Genomic DNA, 17745 nt, shown 5'->3' with positions numbered 1-17745 from the left:
TGTTAAAACACCTCTTGGCATCATATCTCGGTGTTTTCCTCCACATTCGCTCACCCTGCTAGATATCTCACAACGTCCTGATCAGCTTGATACACCCGAAGCGAACAGCTCAGTAATACTACACAGTGTTGCTCGCAAGACTGGTCTTTCAATAGGTGTTATTAGTGCTCGCTGCGGGTGCAGAGGAGCCTGTGCCAACAACAAGTGTGCCTGCCACCGGGCGGGGACTGAATGTACCGGTAGTTGCCATGGGGGCACACCGTGTTCGAATTAACCGCAGCAGGGTGAGTCCTCTACTGCTGCTGCTGCTATAGGCGGAGCAACACGCGGAGCAATACGCGGAGGACGTGGCAGGCGTGGTAGGCGTGGTGGGCGTGGCGGGCGTAGAGGAGGACCCTCTACTGCAGAGGCACCTGCTACTGCAGAGGCATCTGCTACTGTAGAGGGACGCGGAGGACGCCGAGGACGCGGTGGGCGCGTAAGACGAGGTAGTGGGGTAGCCCGGGACGGTGGCATCACGCGTTCGGGGCGGGTGAGCAGGCCAACAGCGCTCGCGCGCGGTAACGATTGATTGAGATACCTTGGCGGACTTGTATAAGGTTCGTGATAGTTAGTAGTCTTCACTTTCTCCGATATTCTCCGAAAAAATTGGTGTAAAATAGCGGGGAACAGCGGGGAACGAGGAATTGAACTGACTCGCCGAACCTTGCGGAGGTGCTCACGTGGTACTGCTAAATCTAATACAATTCGGGTGCACGTCCCACTAAACACCATATCAGGGCCCTGATATGGCCAATCAAACACGGCCCATTCCGTGCGTGTCTAATTAGTCGAATCAGGGCCCTGATTGGCTGGATCAGGGCCCTGATTCGCTGGCGGGCCTGTTTCGTCCAACACAGACGAACGGTTGAACCAGTTTCAACTTTGTATCTAGGCGTATTGCTTTCTACTTTCCCTCTTTCTGCTCTTTAAAACTACACTCTGACACATTCGCTTCCAAACTACCCTCCGTATTTGTTCTGCAGTCGCTCGCTATATCCGTTCTCTCAATACTGTCTGTATATGCCCTCAAACTACCCGCACCTGCTCCCAAACTACTCGTGTCTGCTATCAAACGACCCGTACCTACTCTCAAACTACTCTCGTACGTATTCACTGGTGGCTTTAGCTTTGGATGACCACGCTCAGAAATGTCAAGTATAGCAAGCCTCTCTCCCTTCTTCGTGATAGGATTCGATCCATCAGTAACCGACCAAGTCCCTAATCCTAGCTCTTCGTGCGCAAGTCGTTGAAGCTGAAGTGTGTCGTTTGCGATCCACTCTAGCCTGCTGTAGGTATCCCAGTTTTTTCGCTTTTGAACTGTCTCGGCGATTGATTCAATACAGTACGAGACTACAATGACCAAAGTGCCTACAGACAAGAGAATGACAAGGCCAAGAACACTAAATGAGCTATAATCGTAATTTGTTACTTTCTACAGCTAGGTTAGCTTTCTCTTTGCAGTCAAGGACTGGAAACGTTTACGTACCTGATTTTTACAAATTTTCTTCTCATAAGAGTCTTTTGGCCTAGCTATGACAGATTCAAAGCTCGGAGGCCCATTCGCACTCTCAATAACCTGTCTCTGTAAGGCAGCAAGAGACGTTAAGTGCAAATTTTCAACTTCTTTTTGCCACTGAGTATTTGGCAAAAGCCCTTGGTGACCTCCAGATAGCGACTTCCTTGCTGTCAAAGCGGATATCCCTATATCTTTCAGGACATCTACAATTGATGACCCAAACCACATAGAGGAGGTGAGTCTGTCCTGTGCCTTCCACATGGAGGGTGTGAGTGTATTTTGTGTTTTTTCAGAGCTCTGAGAAAAAGGACTATGTGTATCCTGCCATTCGACTGTTTGATCGAAACCGAGCAATGGCTGACATCCCTCGTCGGGGGATTTCGTAGCGTCGCAAATCTGGTGTTGATGTGCACATGCGAGAACTGTGACAGGCTGATCGCGACAGTACATAACAGTCGAGTCGTTTCCTTTCCGCATTTCAGCGCAAGGAGTGTGAGCTGAGTAAATCGCGTCGTCGCTTTTGTCCGCGAATAACACATTGTTCGAGGAGAAGAAGTGCAAAGAGACATCTGCATCATTCCTTTGAAGTTCCTTTATTGGAACGAATTCTACCTTGTTAGTGTCGACAAAGGCTACCATTGACCTAAAAATCAATTAGCTTTAGATAGATTGGCAAATTTGTAGGTTCCATACATGACACTATAGTCACTTGTCTGAGAAGTGCTTTTAAATGGCTTGTCGGTGGAAAATTGTGCAGTTATCGGCAACTGAGTGGTCCCCACGCCGTTCACGTTTGTTCCGTAAAAGTATGAGGTAATATTTCTCCCTTCCGGATAAGGGAGCGTATAGTTGTCCGTGTTCAAAGGAGCACACTCGGTGACTCGACGGTATAAGATTCTTTCATCCTTAGGAGCGTTCATCCCGAGGTGGTGGTGGCTATTGAGGTATCCAGTGTCCAGTCGGATATTCCCGTATCGTGATTTGCAAACAGCGTCTGCAAAGGGACAGGAATAATTGCCGTCAACGGTCGTTGGAAGATTTATTTGAACAAAAGTAGGACAATCTTGTCTTCCGGCGCCCTTACTGTAGCACCTCTGGTTATAATCAGAGGAGGATGACGTTATTTGTGACGCGTATGGGACAAGTTCGGCTCCCTGCTGGTATAGAGAAGCATTTACCCAAGCGATCCACCCGCAATCTTTGCCTGTTAAGAGCACCTCTTTGCCCATAGAGCTGGAGATGCGAGACGAAAAGACACCTGCTGCTCCAAAAGTGGCTGCCACAGTAATTGCCAAGGCAACAATAGGAACCGTCCGCATAGAAATGTTGGTCGCATTCTTCCGCCACGCCCAGGCAGTCCTAGCCAAAGCCAAAGCACCAGCGACTCCGGTTCCTGATGTCCTTAAAATGGCCTGCCGTTGATGATACAGACCATCTTGCGGAAATTCTGATGAAAGCCAGTGGTGTAAGGCAAAGCAAACAATTCTCCAGAAGCAGGCTCCGGTAGTTGTGACGAAAAGAGCTAGGGCCGCGACAAGGAAGTTGCCATTACTTCGTGATAAAGTCAGGGTGCTGCCGCGGATGGCACCGTATGACCAGTTGGTCCAGACGCCAGTGAAAATTTCAGAGTCAGCTAGCTTGAGGGTCCCGGAGACACTCATTTGATTTATGAGGCGTAAACGATGGTTGATAGATGCGCGGCAGGTAAGCAGAAATAAGAATCTGATGAAATGTCTAAGCCTTAACATCTACTCAAAGTTGGTCGCAGCTTAAATACCTTATCTCAAAATCGAACCGAACCCAATGATTCAATTTAGAAACCGGTGCATGTCGGCCTCACTGATATCAGTACAAAATAGATATTATCAAGCACTGCCACGATGCAAGCATACGTAGATATAGCACATTGCGATATCTTTGGCAGCCTGGTGCCAGCTTTGGGGGCCAACAAAGGATCGTCAAAACCTGAATGGCTGAATTTATAAAACAAGCACCCATCTTTAGATAAAGTGGCGTCACGATCTGAGGTAAGATAGTTCGATAGGCTGCCTTTGCTCTCACCAGTTCTTTGGATTTTCTTGAACTGCTCCTGAGTTTTTGAAGCTCTTATGACCCCACGAAGGCGTGCACAAGATCAGTCAACCCGCTAGCAGGGATATTCGTCTCAATCGGGAACGGAAAGTAATGCACCGTCTAAGCCCCCTCCTTACAAATAATAGCATCACCCGCATGACATCCAGAGCGTCATAAAGACCTAAGTCTTCTCTTTCGAGCAATGCATCTAAAAAGCTATCAGCAAAACAAGCACAAGGCATAAAGAAAGCAAAGAGGAACTTGCAGTAACTGCACTAACGCAACCGGAGACAAAAATTACCTAATAGGCTTCAATTACTGCGCATTAACCGGCAATCTGGCATACGCGCAATTATCGGCGAAAGCGTGGAGAGTTTTCTGTAGAGTCCGGCCGCTATGGAGTTAAAAACGTCGTTGCCCCAAGTGGCACAGGTTTTCGTGTTTGTGAAGGCAACCAATTATTACTCTAAGCAGACGCAAAATTCAACTTCAATGTCCTACATCTGTACTTGGGTGGCTTAGCGAACGTCATTGTTCTCCAATAGTATCGTCTTTTTGTTTTTTCGCACGATTACATCCAATAGATTGGTGGATTGTTGCGGAGGGGAGGTTGCTGGTGGCGGCTGTGTGAACTTGGTTGTGGGGAAAACTTTGATCATTTAGATAATTCAAATACTGTCGAAAAGGTTAGCTTGAGCAAATCAAGGAAGAAAGAAATGGAAAGTATAATACGACAACTAAACCGACTTCGCCTTTTGCCAGGTAGCGCGGGAGGAGAATCGACGGCGACGGCGACGGTGGGAGAGAAGTTGCGAGAGAGCCGCGGCGGTAAGAGTGCGGGGCGGTAACGGCGTAAAGGCAGCGAAGACAGGGTGAGATAGCGGCGGTGGCGGTGATGAGGCTGCGGTAACGAGAGGCTCGCGACGAGATGGCGGCATAGGTAGAAGAGGGTGCGGTGGCGGCGAGAGGATGACGAGAAAGCAAGTAGGCGGCGCGAAGGTAGCTATGAGAGTATGAGAATGTGGTGAGAGAGAGGGACGACGAAAGAGGGCGGCGAAGAGAGAAGGCGGCGGCGGGAGAGGACGGCGACGGTGAGAGTGTCGAGAGGGCGGCGAGAATATGCCAAGAAAGCAAGAGGGCGGCGACAACGACGAGAGCCCGAAGGTATGGTGGGAGAGGATGGTAATGGTATTGAGGGCGGCGAGAGAGTAATGGCGATAGGCGGCGGCAAGAGAGAGAGAGAGAGCGAGAAGAGAAGAGGGCGGCGGCGAGTATGACAAAGGTAGAGCGGAATAATGGCAAGAGGTCGAGGTCGACGAGGCAGTGACTACAGCTGACCGAGGTGGGGCGCAGGGCACAGGGCGCCGAGGTAGAATAGTCGCAGGTTGTGGAGTTTTCCGTGGATATCTGTGTGACAAAGTCGTTAGTAGAGAAAACGAAGACCAAGAGGGGAAAAGACATCTTAATCGTTATGGAACAAGATGGAAAGATGGAAGGCGGGTTAGTGTTGTTCTTGGTGTTGCTTTTGCTGGTAGTGGTAGTGTTTTGTCTCACGGTTGGGTTGTTGGTTGGTTGTCGCGCCTTCAACCAAAGGACACTCTGCTCCGCTCCGCTCTTTCCAACACTCTGTACAAATATTCAAGAGGGAAGGGAGCGATGATAAAGTTCAAGACTACCCCACCTAGCGGAACCCTCAAAACCTCCGGTGCCGCCGAAAACTACCGACACCACCGAGATCATCATGACAAAGGCAGCGAGGATCATGGCATCAAGACACTATCAATTAAATTTCGCTTACATCCCATTTGTTTTTGTTACACTTCTCCGTCACCTGCGGGTGTTTACCGCGGACAGCTTGACCTGTCGATGGACTGTCGACCCAGTGTCCCTGCGTCACAACGGGCCCCGAACGTCGACCCGGAGGTTTAATTTCTATTCGGCTATGTATGCCATTTTATAATGGAAGCTTATGTGTAAGTGTCAGCATGTTAATTCAAGTTCCTATCCAGACAAGCGTCAGCTACATAGCTCGACTCCTCTCCGCGTTCTTAAGCCTCGCGCAGCATATCCATCTCAGTGCTTCAAGTGGCTAGCTAAGCTCGCAAAACCGCAGTCCGCTATGCCGTATCCGCCAGCCACAAGAGACATTTTAACACACTCCCACACCAAAGTCTTATCTCGGGCAAGGAGGAAGAAGTACCATTCGTCACTTTCGACCAGCATCTGCTTCCCTGCGGCTGAGCTGACCGAAACTGCAGCTGAACCGACTGAGGCTGCGTCTGAGTCAGACGGCTGAAACTCGAGTTACCAGAATCTGTCCATGTGGAGCAATTCTTGGAAAGAACAGGGAAACGGTAAAGGTTTCAGCGAACCGGTGAGTCGGGCCCGGAGTAACGCGGAAAGACTCGAAGATGTTCAGCCAGTTTCGCTATTTTCTGTCCACCCAATCATTTCAAGGCAACAGCACGCCATTTTGGCCCCAATGATACGCACTTGAAGTTATATCTGCATCTAATCTTCGTAATCAAGACAATTTAAGCTCGAGGCACCCAGTCAAACACGAGCCCAGTTGAAATACCTCGCTCGCTTCCCTATTCCCCAAGTCAGCCTTCAAACGCCACAAACGCCTCTTGTCAAATCAATAATAGCTAATAAAATCTTCTCTTCAAGCGAACCGCGAATCCTACGGTCAAAGTTAGCTCCGCCTCAACCCTTATCAGTAGTCTCACGACAGGAGTTTTTGAACTCCGTACCTTGTAGATTTGAAGAATTCCCTGCGTTACAGCCCCAACATCTGCCGACCGGATAGGAACACGATGTTTCCCTTCCCATTCGACCAAAATTGCGCTCTCCGGTGCCATATACTGACGCAACAGCTTCTGATGCAAAGGTAGGCCTTCATCTCGAGTTCCGTGTACGTGCAAAGTCGGTGTCCGCAGTAAGAAATCTTCCGGAACTCGACCCGCGAATGAGCCAGATGCGTTTATCGGAGTGCCTGCTAGGTCAAAATACAAGCTGTCCTTGGACCGGTCGCTGAGTGAAATTGGAGGTCCACGTCCCGCCATGACGACTCCAAATTTCCAGTGGACGCCGGCAAACCCCTCTACCGGGTTTCCCCTCCAGTCCCATCGAGCCTCTTCCTGTCGCATCTGGTTCTCCAACAGTATGCTCGTGGTGAGTTTGGCGCCCTGGCTGAATCCGAGCAAGCCAACCCATTCTCCCGTGCCAGGGTCGGCTTTCATGGTCATGCGCAGCTTGTCTTCAATCTCGTTGATGACGGTGTCGGCATCGATACCATCCGGAGTAACGTGGTGAGGCATCCAGGAAGCCCAACTGTAGCAGGGACCCATCTGGCTGTAAACCGGCTTCAGGTCTTCGTGCATTATACAGGGAAAAGGACCGTCTGCGAATACCAAGCGGAAGTATGGAGCAAGACTTGCTACCAAGCTTCTGGCTTGAAGCCGAAATATCCTTGCAGACACGCCTCCGCCATGCAAGCAAAGAATTCGAGGCTTGTGAATGGTCTCTGGGCCGGAAGCGAAGACGACCATAGTTGTGGTGCGTAATAAGAGCAAAAATGAAATCGAAGTCGACAGTGTTTGCCTCTCACTTTGAGAATTTGTATTGATGTTTGACGTTGCCGAGAAGGTGAAGTATTTGTGAGAATATTTGGGTTGACGTGAAGATGATGTGAGCATTCATATCACTCATATAAAAGACTCATATGTCGCCGAACCGGAGCATTTACTAAGATTTTCGAGTACCTCGAAAAGCATCCAAGGCTTATCTTGTATGATCTTAGGTCAGCATTGGCTACTCCTTTGGAAGTTCGTTAAAACACGGAGTTCGAAGTTGTGCCGTTCCGGCCACCAGTAAAACATAAGAATTCTCGTGCCACTGATTTTGCCAAATCAGCCCAGGTTGCCAGAAATTTGGAGAAACAGTTTGATAGTAGAAAAACTAAGCACAGCTTGCTTTTAGATCGACATATCAATACGTAATTTACCTCGTCAGTGAAGTTCACTGCTAAGCAACCTTCAAACTCTCAGCGATCGCAACATACGAGCCAGTCTTCAAATCATCAATGATACCAGCTTCTTTTGGCTCCCACCCCAACACCCTCTTAGCCTTTTCTCCAGATGACCAGTTCTCAGTGCTGAGGAAACGAGCAAAAAATTGTCCCCAGCGTGAAAGAGCATCTTCATAAGCGACAGAATGCACAGGGAGGTTCAGTACCTCCCCCTCTGCCTCTGCCAAATCCCGAAACTTTACTTGACCTGAAACTCCGTTGAAGATTTCTCCCGTCCTCGCCTTTTCGGCAGCCAAAAGGTACAACGCCGCAGCATCGTCCACATGCACCGCAGAGGTTTGAATATCGCCATTGCCGACGTATCCGACTTCGCCAGCATTGGCAAGCATCGTCATGAAAAGTTTAATCCCACTTCCTCCCCGGCCGTACACGAACGGAGCCAAGCGGATGACGGAAACTCTGACTCCCTTCTTCGATAACGACATGGCGTTTCTCTCACACGCAATTCGACCATTCAGCGGCTTATCCGATATAGGCGAGCTCTCGTCCGTCTCGACACCAGCAGGGGCCACGACCAAGGATCCAGAGGTGGCGACAAACGGTTTGTTGCTGCCTTCCAGACCCGCGCCCATGGCAGCGACGGCATCAGCGTCGATCCGCACCACTTCGGTATAGTCTCGGTGGAAGTTGTCCGTGAATGAGTCGGCCAGATGCAAGACGATGTCAGCTTCGGTGCTCTGTTGGCGCAGGGCATCGAAGGCGTGGAGGTCGCCTCGTACGGGTATCGCTCCCAGTTTGGTGAGTTTGGCGTCGCTGGTCTTGGAGCGAGACAGGGCGTACACCTCGTAGCCGCGGGCAATGGCTAGTTCGGTGACGACTGAGCCAATGTAACCGCTGGCGCCGGTCATGAAAATGCGTTGCTTGGACATGGCGAGAATATTGGGTAGGTGTATGAAGAGCAAGAGCTGGTTGACTGTTGGCTGTTATTTGTTGTCACTAAACATATTAAATAGCTCGAACTCGGGATTAAAAGCCAGCTTACATGCGTAAAACCGATCTATTCGGATATTGGTAAACCCCGTGAGGTTAATTGTTGACTTGTCCAAATGGGATTTAGGCAAAGTTCAAAATGTCGGAATTAAAAGCCCGTTGACTTGCTTAATACCGGTCCGGGGATAACTGGTGATCCTGTCAAATCCTGCATTATCAATCCGGGCATCAGACTTACTCTATCTGGTTCGCGTGGGCGTTCACAAGTCATCGAAACGCATGAGCAGGTTCCGGTCACGACAACACTACATGGTGGCGGTGTTCCGTGTTTGTCACCCTGCAACGCGAACGTGTGAAGCGGAATAGGCGAAGTTGCTTTGCGACAAGCGACCTCCACGTAGGCCAGGTCATACGACCTCTAAGACACGAGGGGCGAATGTGAAAGTCGTCGAAAGTGCGAAAGGGCTCTGCAGCTGATGGTGCTGGTTCTGCCGGCCTGCCGGCAGCCGGGCTTGGTCTCGGGTTGACGTCAGAGCCAGAATCTTCAAAAAGGCATTGCGAAATCAGAGGTGTGCCGAGCGACTTGCAAGTGAGACGTGGGAGGGTGCGCGATCAAATGCACGAGTGAAACCTCATAACTTGACAGAGACGGAATCGAACGAGTGTTGGTCAAGCAACGAGTGTCTGGCGCTGCCGCCTGGCCGCTGCCGGGCTATGCCCTACCGCTAAACTACATAAGGCAACTGACTTTGCCGGCCGGTCCAACAATCTTTCGAAAGGAAAGTCTTTGAACAATCAAAAACTATCAAAAACCGAAATTCCCGTAGGCTGACACTGACAAGCCTCCAAAGCGGCCAAATCCAGCCCCAACTCCTCATGACGCCTAAGAATCACCTCCTTGACGTTTCCGTTCCGTACCTCGGCAACAACACTCTCAATCACCTCTTCAGGCACCTGTCTCTGTTCCAACAAAACTCTCAACATCTCGTCTCTCTTTGCCTCCATCAACATCGACTCCGTGACGTTAATCTCCGGGTTCCGCTCAAACACATCCCGCAAAAGGCCATCGACATCTGTTACGCGATATGAAGCGACGATCGCCGTAACCACCAGCGGCGTTGGGGTAAATTGAGGTTCCAGATCGAGCACAATTCGGACCCAATCAATCAAGAAATAATGTTTCTTGATATGGTATTCGAAAATTTCGGGAGTAAAGGCGCATCTGCGAGGATATTGAAGGAAGGCCCTCAGCGTCTCAGCCGAATGAACAGCTTTTAGAATTTCCGGAGTTAATTCAAGATCTTTAGCCTGTGCAAGGAGAAACCTGGCTAGTTTTCCGGAATTATAGTTGTTGTTTGTGGCAGCGGCAACAATCACGTCGTGGGTGATTTGTATATCTTTGTCCATTTCCAGCAGTAGTTGAATCTGTTCAAGCTCCACACCACCGACAATAGCCTGCTGGAGACCTTTTGGCGTGACAAAGAATCCGGCTCCGCTTTGCAGAAGAAGGTCAATCTTGTCCTGGTTTTCATCGCGATCGTAGGACCTGGACTTCAGTAGAAGCTCTGAAAGGGGGCTGCCGCAACTTCCTTTGATGTTCTTGTCGGCACCATTGGCCAGAAGTATCTGTACCATTCTCTTTCCTCTGTGTCTACAGGCAAAGTGCAGGGCTGTGTCATGCTCGGACGAGACATAATTGATGTCGATACCGCAGTCTATGAGAAATGTGGCGAGCCTTTCGTTATCACCATGGATTGCTGCTATCAGAGCAGATCCAAAGTAACCTCCGGTCGAGTTGATGTCAGCGCCATTCCGAAGAAGAAGCTGCACAAGAGGCAGGTCACCCATGAAAGAGGCCAAGTGAAGAGAATTTCCGAAAGCTCGCACTTCGGTGTCAACCTGAGCTCCGTTTTCCACCAGATTCTTGACAATTTCCTCGCAGGTGAACCTTTCTTTGGGAGACATCGGGGCTTTGTAAGGTCGATAACTTTCAGAGTAAGCTTTCACTGCTCGGAGTGTCTGATAATACTCCCGGCCTTTTGCTGAGTATACCGCAGCCACCAAATCGTTCCCTAGATGGCCTTCCAGTGCTGAATAAACCGGGCTTCCATACTTTGCGCTCACGTGGCGCGTATCTGCTCCTTTTTTGATGAGTATAGGGATAAGTGCAGATCTCTGATGGTATGCAGCCACTTGCAGTGCGCGCCCGCCGCCTACGAGATCGCTGTTGACGTCGACTTCTTCCAGGATCATCTCCAAGGCATCTTTCGACCCTATCCTGCAGGCTTGCAAAAGGTAATCCGTCGTTTTAGGAACATTCTTGAACAGGCTGATAACCATATCCCTGCAATCGTTTGCCACCTCCAAAGCCTCCTTGCAAGCAGGCTCAACCTTAGGTTCTGGCAAATTTTGGATGAGAAAGTCGCATATTTTTTCATGGTTCTCCCCTTTGACCGCGACTCTCCAGAGAGGAAAATAGTCAGAATTTCTCCCTTCAACCGCGGTTTTCAGCGCATTAGTAACCCTCGCAGGGTCATAGATTGTAGCTCCGGCTTTGACAAGCTCTTGCACAACCTCAAAATTGCCCTCTCGAGCTGCGACGGCAAGCGGACTTTGGAAATTCTTCTCATCACATCTATCGGGATCAGCGCCCAACCCCAGAAGGAGACGAACGATTTCCAGATTGCCATATGCGCAAGCACGGTGCAGCGGGCTTGCACATTTGCTCCTGCCGATCAAGTTAAAGTGCGAAGACCCTTTTCCAGGCACATTAACATCCGCGCCTCTCGAAAGAAGCATCTTGACAATATCAATGTCTCCCGTCTCACACGCAGTGAGCAAAGGGTGATCATGATCTGGAACGCCTTCGTTAATATCTGCTCCAGCGTCCAAGAGAAGTTGCAGCATGGCCAAATCTTTGGCATTCACTGCCATTATGACGACTGGGATAGACGACTCCCTTGGGGTGAAACCTTTCGAAGACTCATGACGTAATTTTACATCAGCGCCGTGACTGATTAGAGTGCGGACAGCTTCCACGTTTCCAGTCCGGATAGCCGCCCTTACAGGTGGTCCCTCAGCACTTTCAACCAGATTCGCATCAGCGCCGGCGTCGAGCAGAATATTCAAACAATCGTCCTGTCCCAATACAGCAGCAGCTTGGAGTGCAGTGCCGAAGTGGTGTCCACGTTGGTTCACATCCACGTATCTCTCTATCAGCAGTCGAGTGAACTCCTGATCACCGCCAGCCACTGCCATTTGTAGGAGCAAGCTGAACCTTTCGTCGGCCTCAATTTCCGGATCAAGCTTCATCAAAAGTTTGACGACGGCACCTGGTCCGCTTTCCAAAACCTCTTGTATCGAGTTTGATTTGGTGAAACGGCCATCGTCGGCATCAAAGTAATACAGTGCTCTGTCCAGTATTTGGGTATCCGCTTTGGCACCGGCTTTGAGCAACACTTGAACGATTGGTAGAGACTTGGTCTCTCTTCCTGCAGCAACCTGCAAAGGTGTTTTGGATTCCAGGTCAGTGATGTTGATATCAGGTCCGTGTCTGATCATTGCATAGACGACCTCATCTGAGCATTTTGCAGCAGCAAGGTGTAATGGGTACTCCTTGCTGTCGACCCTTGGGTTGACGTCGGCTCCGTTCTCGAGTAGCAAATGGATGACCGTCTCCTGTTCCCTGAGGGCATCCTCATCCAGCTCTTTGTGAGAGATTTTTTGCAGACATGCTTCTAGCGGTGTTCTCGGAAATATTTCCAAGATTTCTGGACGTGGATTCCAGAGAAAAAACACTTGAGGTTGGTTCTGAGGTTGGTTCTGAGTTGTGGGCTCCTTATCGAACAAGCCATTGACATTAGCCCCGCACTGAATCAAAAACTCAACCACGTCCCTCTTGCCCGCATTACATGCTGTGTCAAGGCTTCGGTTGAGTGTGTGGAGATATGAATCGTTATCCCGCAGCTCTGGGACTAATGAATGCAAAACTCCCAAGCACCCATTTTTCGAAGCATCTTCAAAAAGCTCCTCGGGAGTCACAGATATGTCCTCGGTGGTTCCATCTGTAGTTCCATCTGTTGGTTTAATCGGTCTCCTCTCCAGCAAATAATGCGCAACACCATCATGGCCCTTTGAAGTTGCCTTTTTCAGGCCGAGGTTGTAATGCCGATATTGTAAATGCTCGCCGCCATCGCATTCTATCAGGCGCTCAAGTACCGACAGCCGGCCATGTTCGGACGCTAGTAAGAAAGCATCGAGTAATAGTCCCGGGCTATGCAGGCTCCAGGAATCCTTGATCCCAATCATAAAGTCAACGACACGAGTCTTGTCCGATTTTGCCGCTTCCTTCAAAGCAACACAATGCAGCGATCGGAGCTCAGTCTCATCTACCATTTGGAAGGCTCGTTTCACCACAGAAGGATGTTCTCCGTGACAACCTCCTAGGAGTATCGCGTTGACAAGCTTCTCGGTGGAGCTGTCCCGAAGACCATGATAGCGATCACAATCCTTATGGGTGGCTTTTTCAGGCCAGTATCGCTGCCTCAGTCTGATGGCTGTACGTCTCAATCGGGTGGTTGTACTGATCGGGCCCCAAATGCTCTCGTAGTCGAGCAACAGCTCGATAATGGCGAGGTGACCATGCCATGCTGCTCTTTCCAAAGCTCTTTCAATGAACGGTAGTAAATCTACTCCATCCGACGTAAGGGATTCGACAACCCCAACATGTCCAATCTTGCACGCTGCGAGCAGAGCGCGGCCTCTCTCATAATCCTCAATACCCAAAGTTTTCGCGTTCTCGAGGATTACCTTGACCACTCCTTCCTTGCCTCTTGCTGCCGCTGCTTCTAGAGCGTACCTTTCGCGATAGTAGTCTTTATGAGAAGAGTTTCCATCTTCATCTCCATATCCATCTTCATCAGCATCGACTGGTCCATAAGGCTCGTGTTCTTCGGCAACAGACACCACAAGCCCACATACCCTCTTGAAAATTTCCTCTAACCCGGCTACCGAGGCCAACGGCTGGGTGTGGACGGGAACCTTCGATCTTTTACGGCTGGTGTATTCGTTTTTAGTTGAGGACGCATTCCGCAACAGGTTCTTAAAACGAGGAAAAAAGGGATGGCTGAAACAACTGGACAATGCTCGCCACGGTAGTTGGTAGTCGTGTCTTAAGAAAAGGCGGACAACTTGCTCTCGGCCCGCTTCCGCTGCGGCATGGAATGCGTCTTGAGTTCGTCCACTCATCCCAATCCTGGCACCAACTTTGAGCAGAGCTTCTGCCACATCCCGATGGCCTCTGTATGCGGCAGCCTGCAAAGCGGTTCCGTAAAACCCCCCTGAATTGTTGACGTTGGCTTGGTTTTGAATCAGGATATCCACAATCTGCAAATGCCCTCTAGTGGCTGCGGCTTGAAGTGCGTCACCGAATGGGCCACATGCATTGACGTTGGCTCCCCGTTGAAGCAGCATTTGAACGGTGGACAAGTGGCCCGTCAAACTAGCAGTTCGTAGCGGACTTCCAAACAAACCATCTTCTTCTATGTCCAAGCCATTTTCCAAACATAACGAGGCAATGTCGGTTTGGCCAAAAAGTGCAGCGGTTGCTACGGCATTCGCCGGTAATTTGTTTTTCTTGGAGAAATCCTCTACCAAGGACATATGACCCTTGCTGATAGCTGCATCGATCGTCCTGGAATCGTCTGATTTTGCTTCAAATGCAGGAAGCACTTGGTTCATAAACTCCACCACGTGAGAAAATCCGGCTTTGGAAGCGCGATGAACAATCTCATCAAAGTCGTCCTGATTGAATATCTCATGACCTCTTCCAAGGAGGAGAATGGCGAGGTCTTCGCGACTGCAATCCAGCGATCCTCGGAGAGCCGTATCGAGAGCATTCTGCTCATCCAGTGCATTCGCGTACATGGCTGACTTGGCCATAGTATTGTTCCGAGGTCAAATGTCGGATAGAAGCGCTTCCAGCAAGACCTGGAGCAGTGCGGCGGAGAGTGGAATCCTGCGGATCCGCAAGAAGCAAGAAGTCAGCCTAGAAGCTAACGAAACAGGTCGCTCCACGCTGTCGAGATAAACAGCGTACTAACCCAGAAGACGCCCAGGACTAGCCGATAGTTTATAGCTGACCGCACAGCAACGCTTGCGAAAGATCTCTCAAGGAAGAAAACGGCAGGTCTCGTCTATGTAGTAGAGAGCATAGCAATTAGGCACGTGGTAGAAACACGAGCCACCACGCCACTGAGACTAGGCAGAAGCGCACGGACCTGCAAACCTGCGATAGGTTAACATCTCATCGATCAAAGGTGCGTGTTCCGATATTTACGTACCGTCGTTCAGGAAATGCTTGCGAGTTGCGTTGAGATTGGTGCTGCCAAAGATAGATCAGCAGCTGCACAGCCCGGCCCACTCCGATCAAGCGACCTTGGGCAGCTTGCACTGCCTATCCCAACAATTCTTATGCAGTCCGCCTGCAAGGACATCAAGGAACGACTTCTTGTTGCAGTATCAACAAGGGAACGAGGAGCGTGTCGGTCAATAGATGAAGGCAGTTGGAAGTGCTGCGGCATGGCGGGCGCCCGCCCGTAAGAAGTCAGTTTAAAGCTGACGAAGCAAGTTACATAACGCTAACCAAAACAGGTAGCGTACTAACCCAGACAACAACCCCGAGTCAGCCGATAGGCTCGCGTAGTGCTTCCATATATCATTGAATGGCACAGCGGTGTCATTGGTACGAAAGTCCAAGGTGACCCGTGTTGGCACTTGGCAACCGCCGGCCGTCAAGACCACCACCAAGGCCACCGTAGGCAAGAAGGCTATCGCTGCCCAGGCCAGGCCTTCCAGCAGACCATCATCGTTGAACCTACTGGTAGTATAGGTGATGGTGCTGTAACCGGTGCGAGTCCTGGGACCGGTGTGAGCGCTGGTGCTGGTACGGGTGCAGCTACTTCTGCTGGTTGTGCAATGTTGCAGGAGGGGGCGCGGGAGATGACGGAGATCGAAGAGATTGAAGTATGGGGGAGGGATGGTAGGAGGTAGAAGGTTCACGAAGATGGCCAGTGGCTTGTGTGCAAAAAAGCACAGAAACCGAGTGGGTGAAAGGAGAGTCAAACTCCAGGCAAACAGTGTAAGCTTGTTCTTCCACAACTTCCTCCTTCTCAACAGCAGTGGCGGCGACATTGCGTGGGTAATCGGGTAGCGTCATTGAGAGGTTGAGGAGTTTGCGTTGAGCTGGCGCAAATGTCGTCCAGCTCGTCTTTTCCCTGCCTCTGTCACCCAACCGCTAGTTTTTTTCTCCGCCTTCATAGTCTTGCGCGACCGGGCGAAAGCGTGCGGCGCGTTTTTGGCGACCGGAAGGCTCACGATACGTTCGCACGGTTGCGAGTCGAACAGGACAGATGGCAGGATGGCGATTACCTAGTACGTCAGGTTAGCCATGGCTTGATACAGCAGACGGGAGTATTTGGCTACCAAACAAACTTAAAAGCAAGCGGCGGGCCAGCGAACGTGCAAGTGAGAGTTGAGCAGCTGGCTGCAGTAAATGAGAATTGAGAAAAGGTGGAGTAGGTTGAAAGGCTGATAGGTTGATGAGGTTGACGAGGTTAAAGAGGTTGCTGGAAGTGCTATTCGCTGCGAGAGCCGCAGAGCAAGCTGCCGTGTGAGCGCGTGTGCGTGCAAGACCCGTCAGAGCAAGACGCATTACAATTGGGTGGGTGCGGCGGTGTACGCGCCTTCCAACTGCGAGAGGAAGGAGCACCCAGGCAGCCGCCTCAGAAAATATCCCGCAATCGCGAACTCAAACTTTACCTCTCCACTCCCGCCCCCCGATCGTCTAGTGCATCACAATGACTCTTAATCCTGTGGATAGTGAGATGACGGGTGCTACAATGATGATGACCGGGAAGGGAGTTCCCTCTGAGCCACCTGTAAGTTGACGCCTGAGATGCCGAGTACGACGTCTTGACTACCTTAACACTGCACAGCTTAAGAAGCGGAAGCTGAACAACGCCGGCCATGTTGCTGGTAGGGATGTTGATGACGCGGGCGACGAGGATGGCAATTTGGGTCCTTCTGAGAAAACTGTAAGTTATCTCTGACCTCTCGTCTTGTTCCCGAAGCCAGTGGTTAACATAGCTTTAGGTTGCCAAAAAGAAGATGACTCCGAGGGCTATGAGAAAAGCCGAGAGACGCAAAGAGAAGCTGAAGGAAAAGCGTGCGCAACAGAAAGAAGAGCGTAGAGCTAAAGCTAGCGGTGCCCTGAAGCTGATCAAGCGGGCAGCGATTCTGGCGATGAATCTGGGGACGCAAAGTTGGTAAGTGGTCCCTCTTTTCAGCGACTTTGAGCCGAAACTAATCGAGTCCCAGACTGGCACTCAATCGCGCAAGCGAGGCAAAAGGAGTCAAGAGGCCAACAAGAAGAGACGTAAGGCGAAGAGGGAGAGGAACAGAAAAGCACTGCGGGATTACAAGGCACTACTCGCCAACCAGAAGTCTGGTGGTGAGAGCGCCGCGTCCGGGTCACAGACTCGCGACAAGTCTCCAACAGGGTACTCCTATAGAGGAGACCCGCGCTATCTCTCCTTCCGCCGCAATGGACCCAAAGGGTAAAGCCCGGGCCATTATCGTCAATTCCGCTGTTGAGGTTTCTTCCGACGGCGTCGACGACTGTTCCTCTAACGAGGGATCTCCTGTAGAGGAGACCCTCGGGAACGTGTCTAATGACGACGGCGGCGACAGCTCTCACAATGAGGACACTCCTATAGAGGAGGCCCTTGGGAGCGAGGCTGAAACTTCGCTCGCGGCCAACCCAATGGGAAAAGCCCGGGCAATTATTGTCGAATTAGGCAACGACAGCTCCGACGAGTGCTCTTCGGACACATCGTCTGCAGCCGGTCCAAAGGGAAAAGCCCGGGCCATTGTTGTTGATTTATGCGAGGACACTTCCGACGAGGAAGGCACTCCCGAAGAGGGCACTCCTATGGAGGAGGCCCTCGTGGAGTAGGTAGTTTGGATCGCATTCCCGGGTCGGCTGCAGGGTTCCGGAGCGTTATTGCAGTGCAGGCGCGAGGTTGGATCCCTGTAC

General features: G+C 50.7%; 6 protein-coding genes across 6 annotated transcripts; 1 reads left to right on the top strand and 5 right to left on the bottom strand.

Moving 5' to 3' along the window:
• Window positions 1-1156: 1156 nt before the first annotated feature.
• On the bottom strand, window positions 1157-3180 carry K452DRAFT_200233 (uncharacterized protein; the record flags this gene model as incomplete). The annotated part of the gene is made up of 3 exons (XM_033536022.1): window positions 1157-1474; window positions 1529-2201; window positions 2252-3180. Coding segments are annotated over 3 exons (1920 nt in total), but the record flags the coding sequence as incomplete, so codon positions are not given.
• Window positions 3181-6107: 2927 nt separating this feature from the next.
• Window positions 6108-7305, bottom strand: K452DRAFT_287480 (uncharacterized protein). The gene is made up of 2 exons (XM_033540481.1): window positions 6385-7305; window positions 6108-6314 (listed from the first exon to the last, which is right to left on the bottom strand). The coding sequence occupies exons 1-2, from the start codon at window positions 7180-7182 to the stop codon at window positions 6297-6299; spliced, it is 816 nt and encodes a 271-aa protein (XP_033397971.1). The 5' UTR covers window positions 7183-7305; the 3' UTR covers window positions 6108-6296.
• Window positions 7306-7517: 212 nt separating this feature from the next.
• Window positions 7518-8638, bottom strand: K452DRAFT_287479 (uncharacterized protein). The gene has a single exon (XM_033540480.1). The coding sequence runs from the start codon at window positions 8588-8590 to the stop codon at window positions 7658-7660; it is 933 nt and encodes a 310-aa protein (XP_033397970.1). The 5' UTR covers window positions 8591-8638; the 3' UTR covers window positions 7518-7657.
• Window positions 8639-13919: 5281 nt separating this feature from the next.
• Window positions 13920-14162, bottom strand: K452DRAFT_195777 (uncharacterized protein; the record flags this gene model as incomplete). Its single annotated transcript, XM_033535949.1, has 1 exon — window positions 13920-14162. A coding segment is annotated over one exon (243 nt), but the record flags the coding sequence as incomplete, so codon positions are not given.
• A 678-nt stretch (window positions 14163-14840) lies between these two features.
• K452DRAFT_29005 (uncharacterized protein) lies at window positions 14841-16186 on the bottom strand. The gene is made up of 3 exons (XM_033540933.1): window positions 15316-16186; window positions 14993-15223; window positions 14841-14937 (listed from the first exon to the last, which is right to left on the bottom strand). Exons 1-2 carry the CDS (start codon window positions 15840-15842, stop codon window positions 15145-15147), a joined length of 606 nt encoding a protein of 201 aa, XP_033397968.1. The 5' UTR covers window positions 15843-16186; the 3' UTR covers window positions 14841-14937; window positions 14993-15144.
• A 321-nt stretch (window positions 16187-16507) lies between these two features.
• K452DRAFT_308621 (uncharacterized protein) lies at window positions 16508-17664 on the top strand (the record flags this gene model as incomplete). Its single annotated transcript, XM_033543171.1, has 5 exons — window positions 16508-16588; window positions 16646-16744; window positions 16803-16975; window positions 16997-17160; window positions 17222-17664. The coding sequence occupies 5 exons, from the start codon at window positions 16508-16510 to the stop codon at window positions 17662-17664; spliced, it is 960 nt and encodes a 319-aa protein (XP_033397967.1).
• Between the last annotated feature and the right edge of the window lie 81 nt (window positions 17665-17745).

Source organism: Aplosporella prunicola, assembly GCF_010093885.1.
Source record: "Aplosporella prunicola CBS 121167 unplaced genomic scaffold K452scaffold_12, whole genome shotgun sequence".
Lineage (NCBI taxonomy): Eukaryota > Fungi > Ascomycota > Dothideomycetes > Botryosphaeriales > Aplosporellaceae > Aplosporella > Aplosporella prunicola.
The sequence above is the reverse complement of the archived record's forward strand: the minus strand, read 5'-3'. Positions and strand labels throughout refer to the sequence as shown.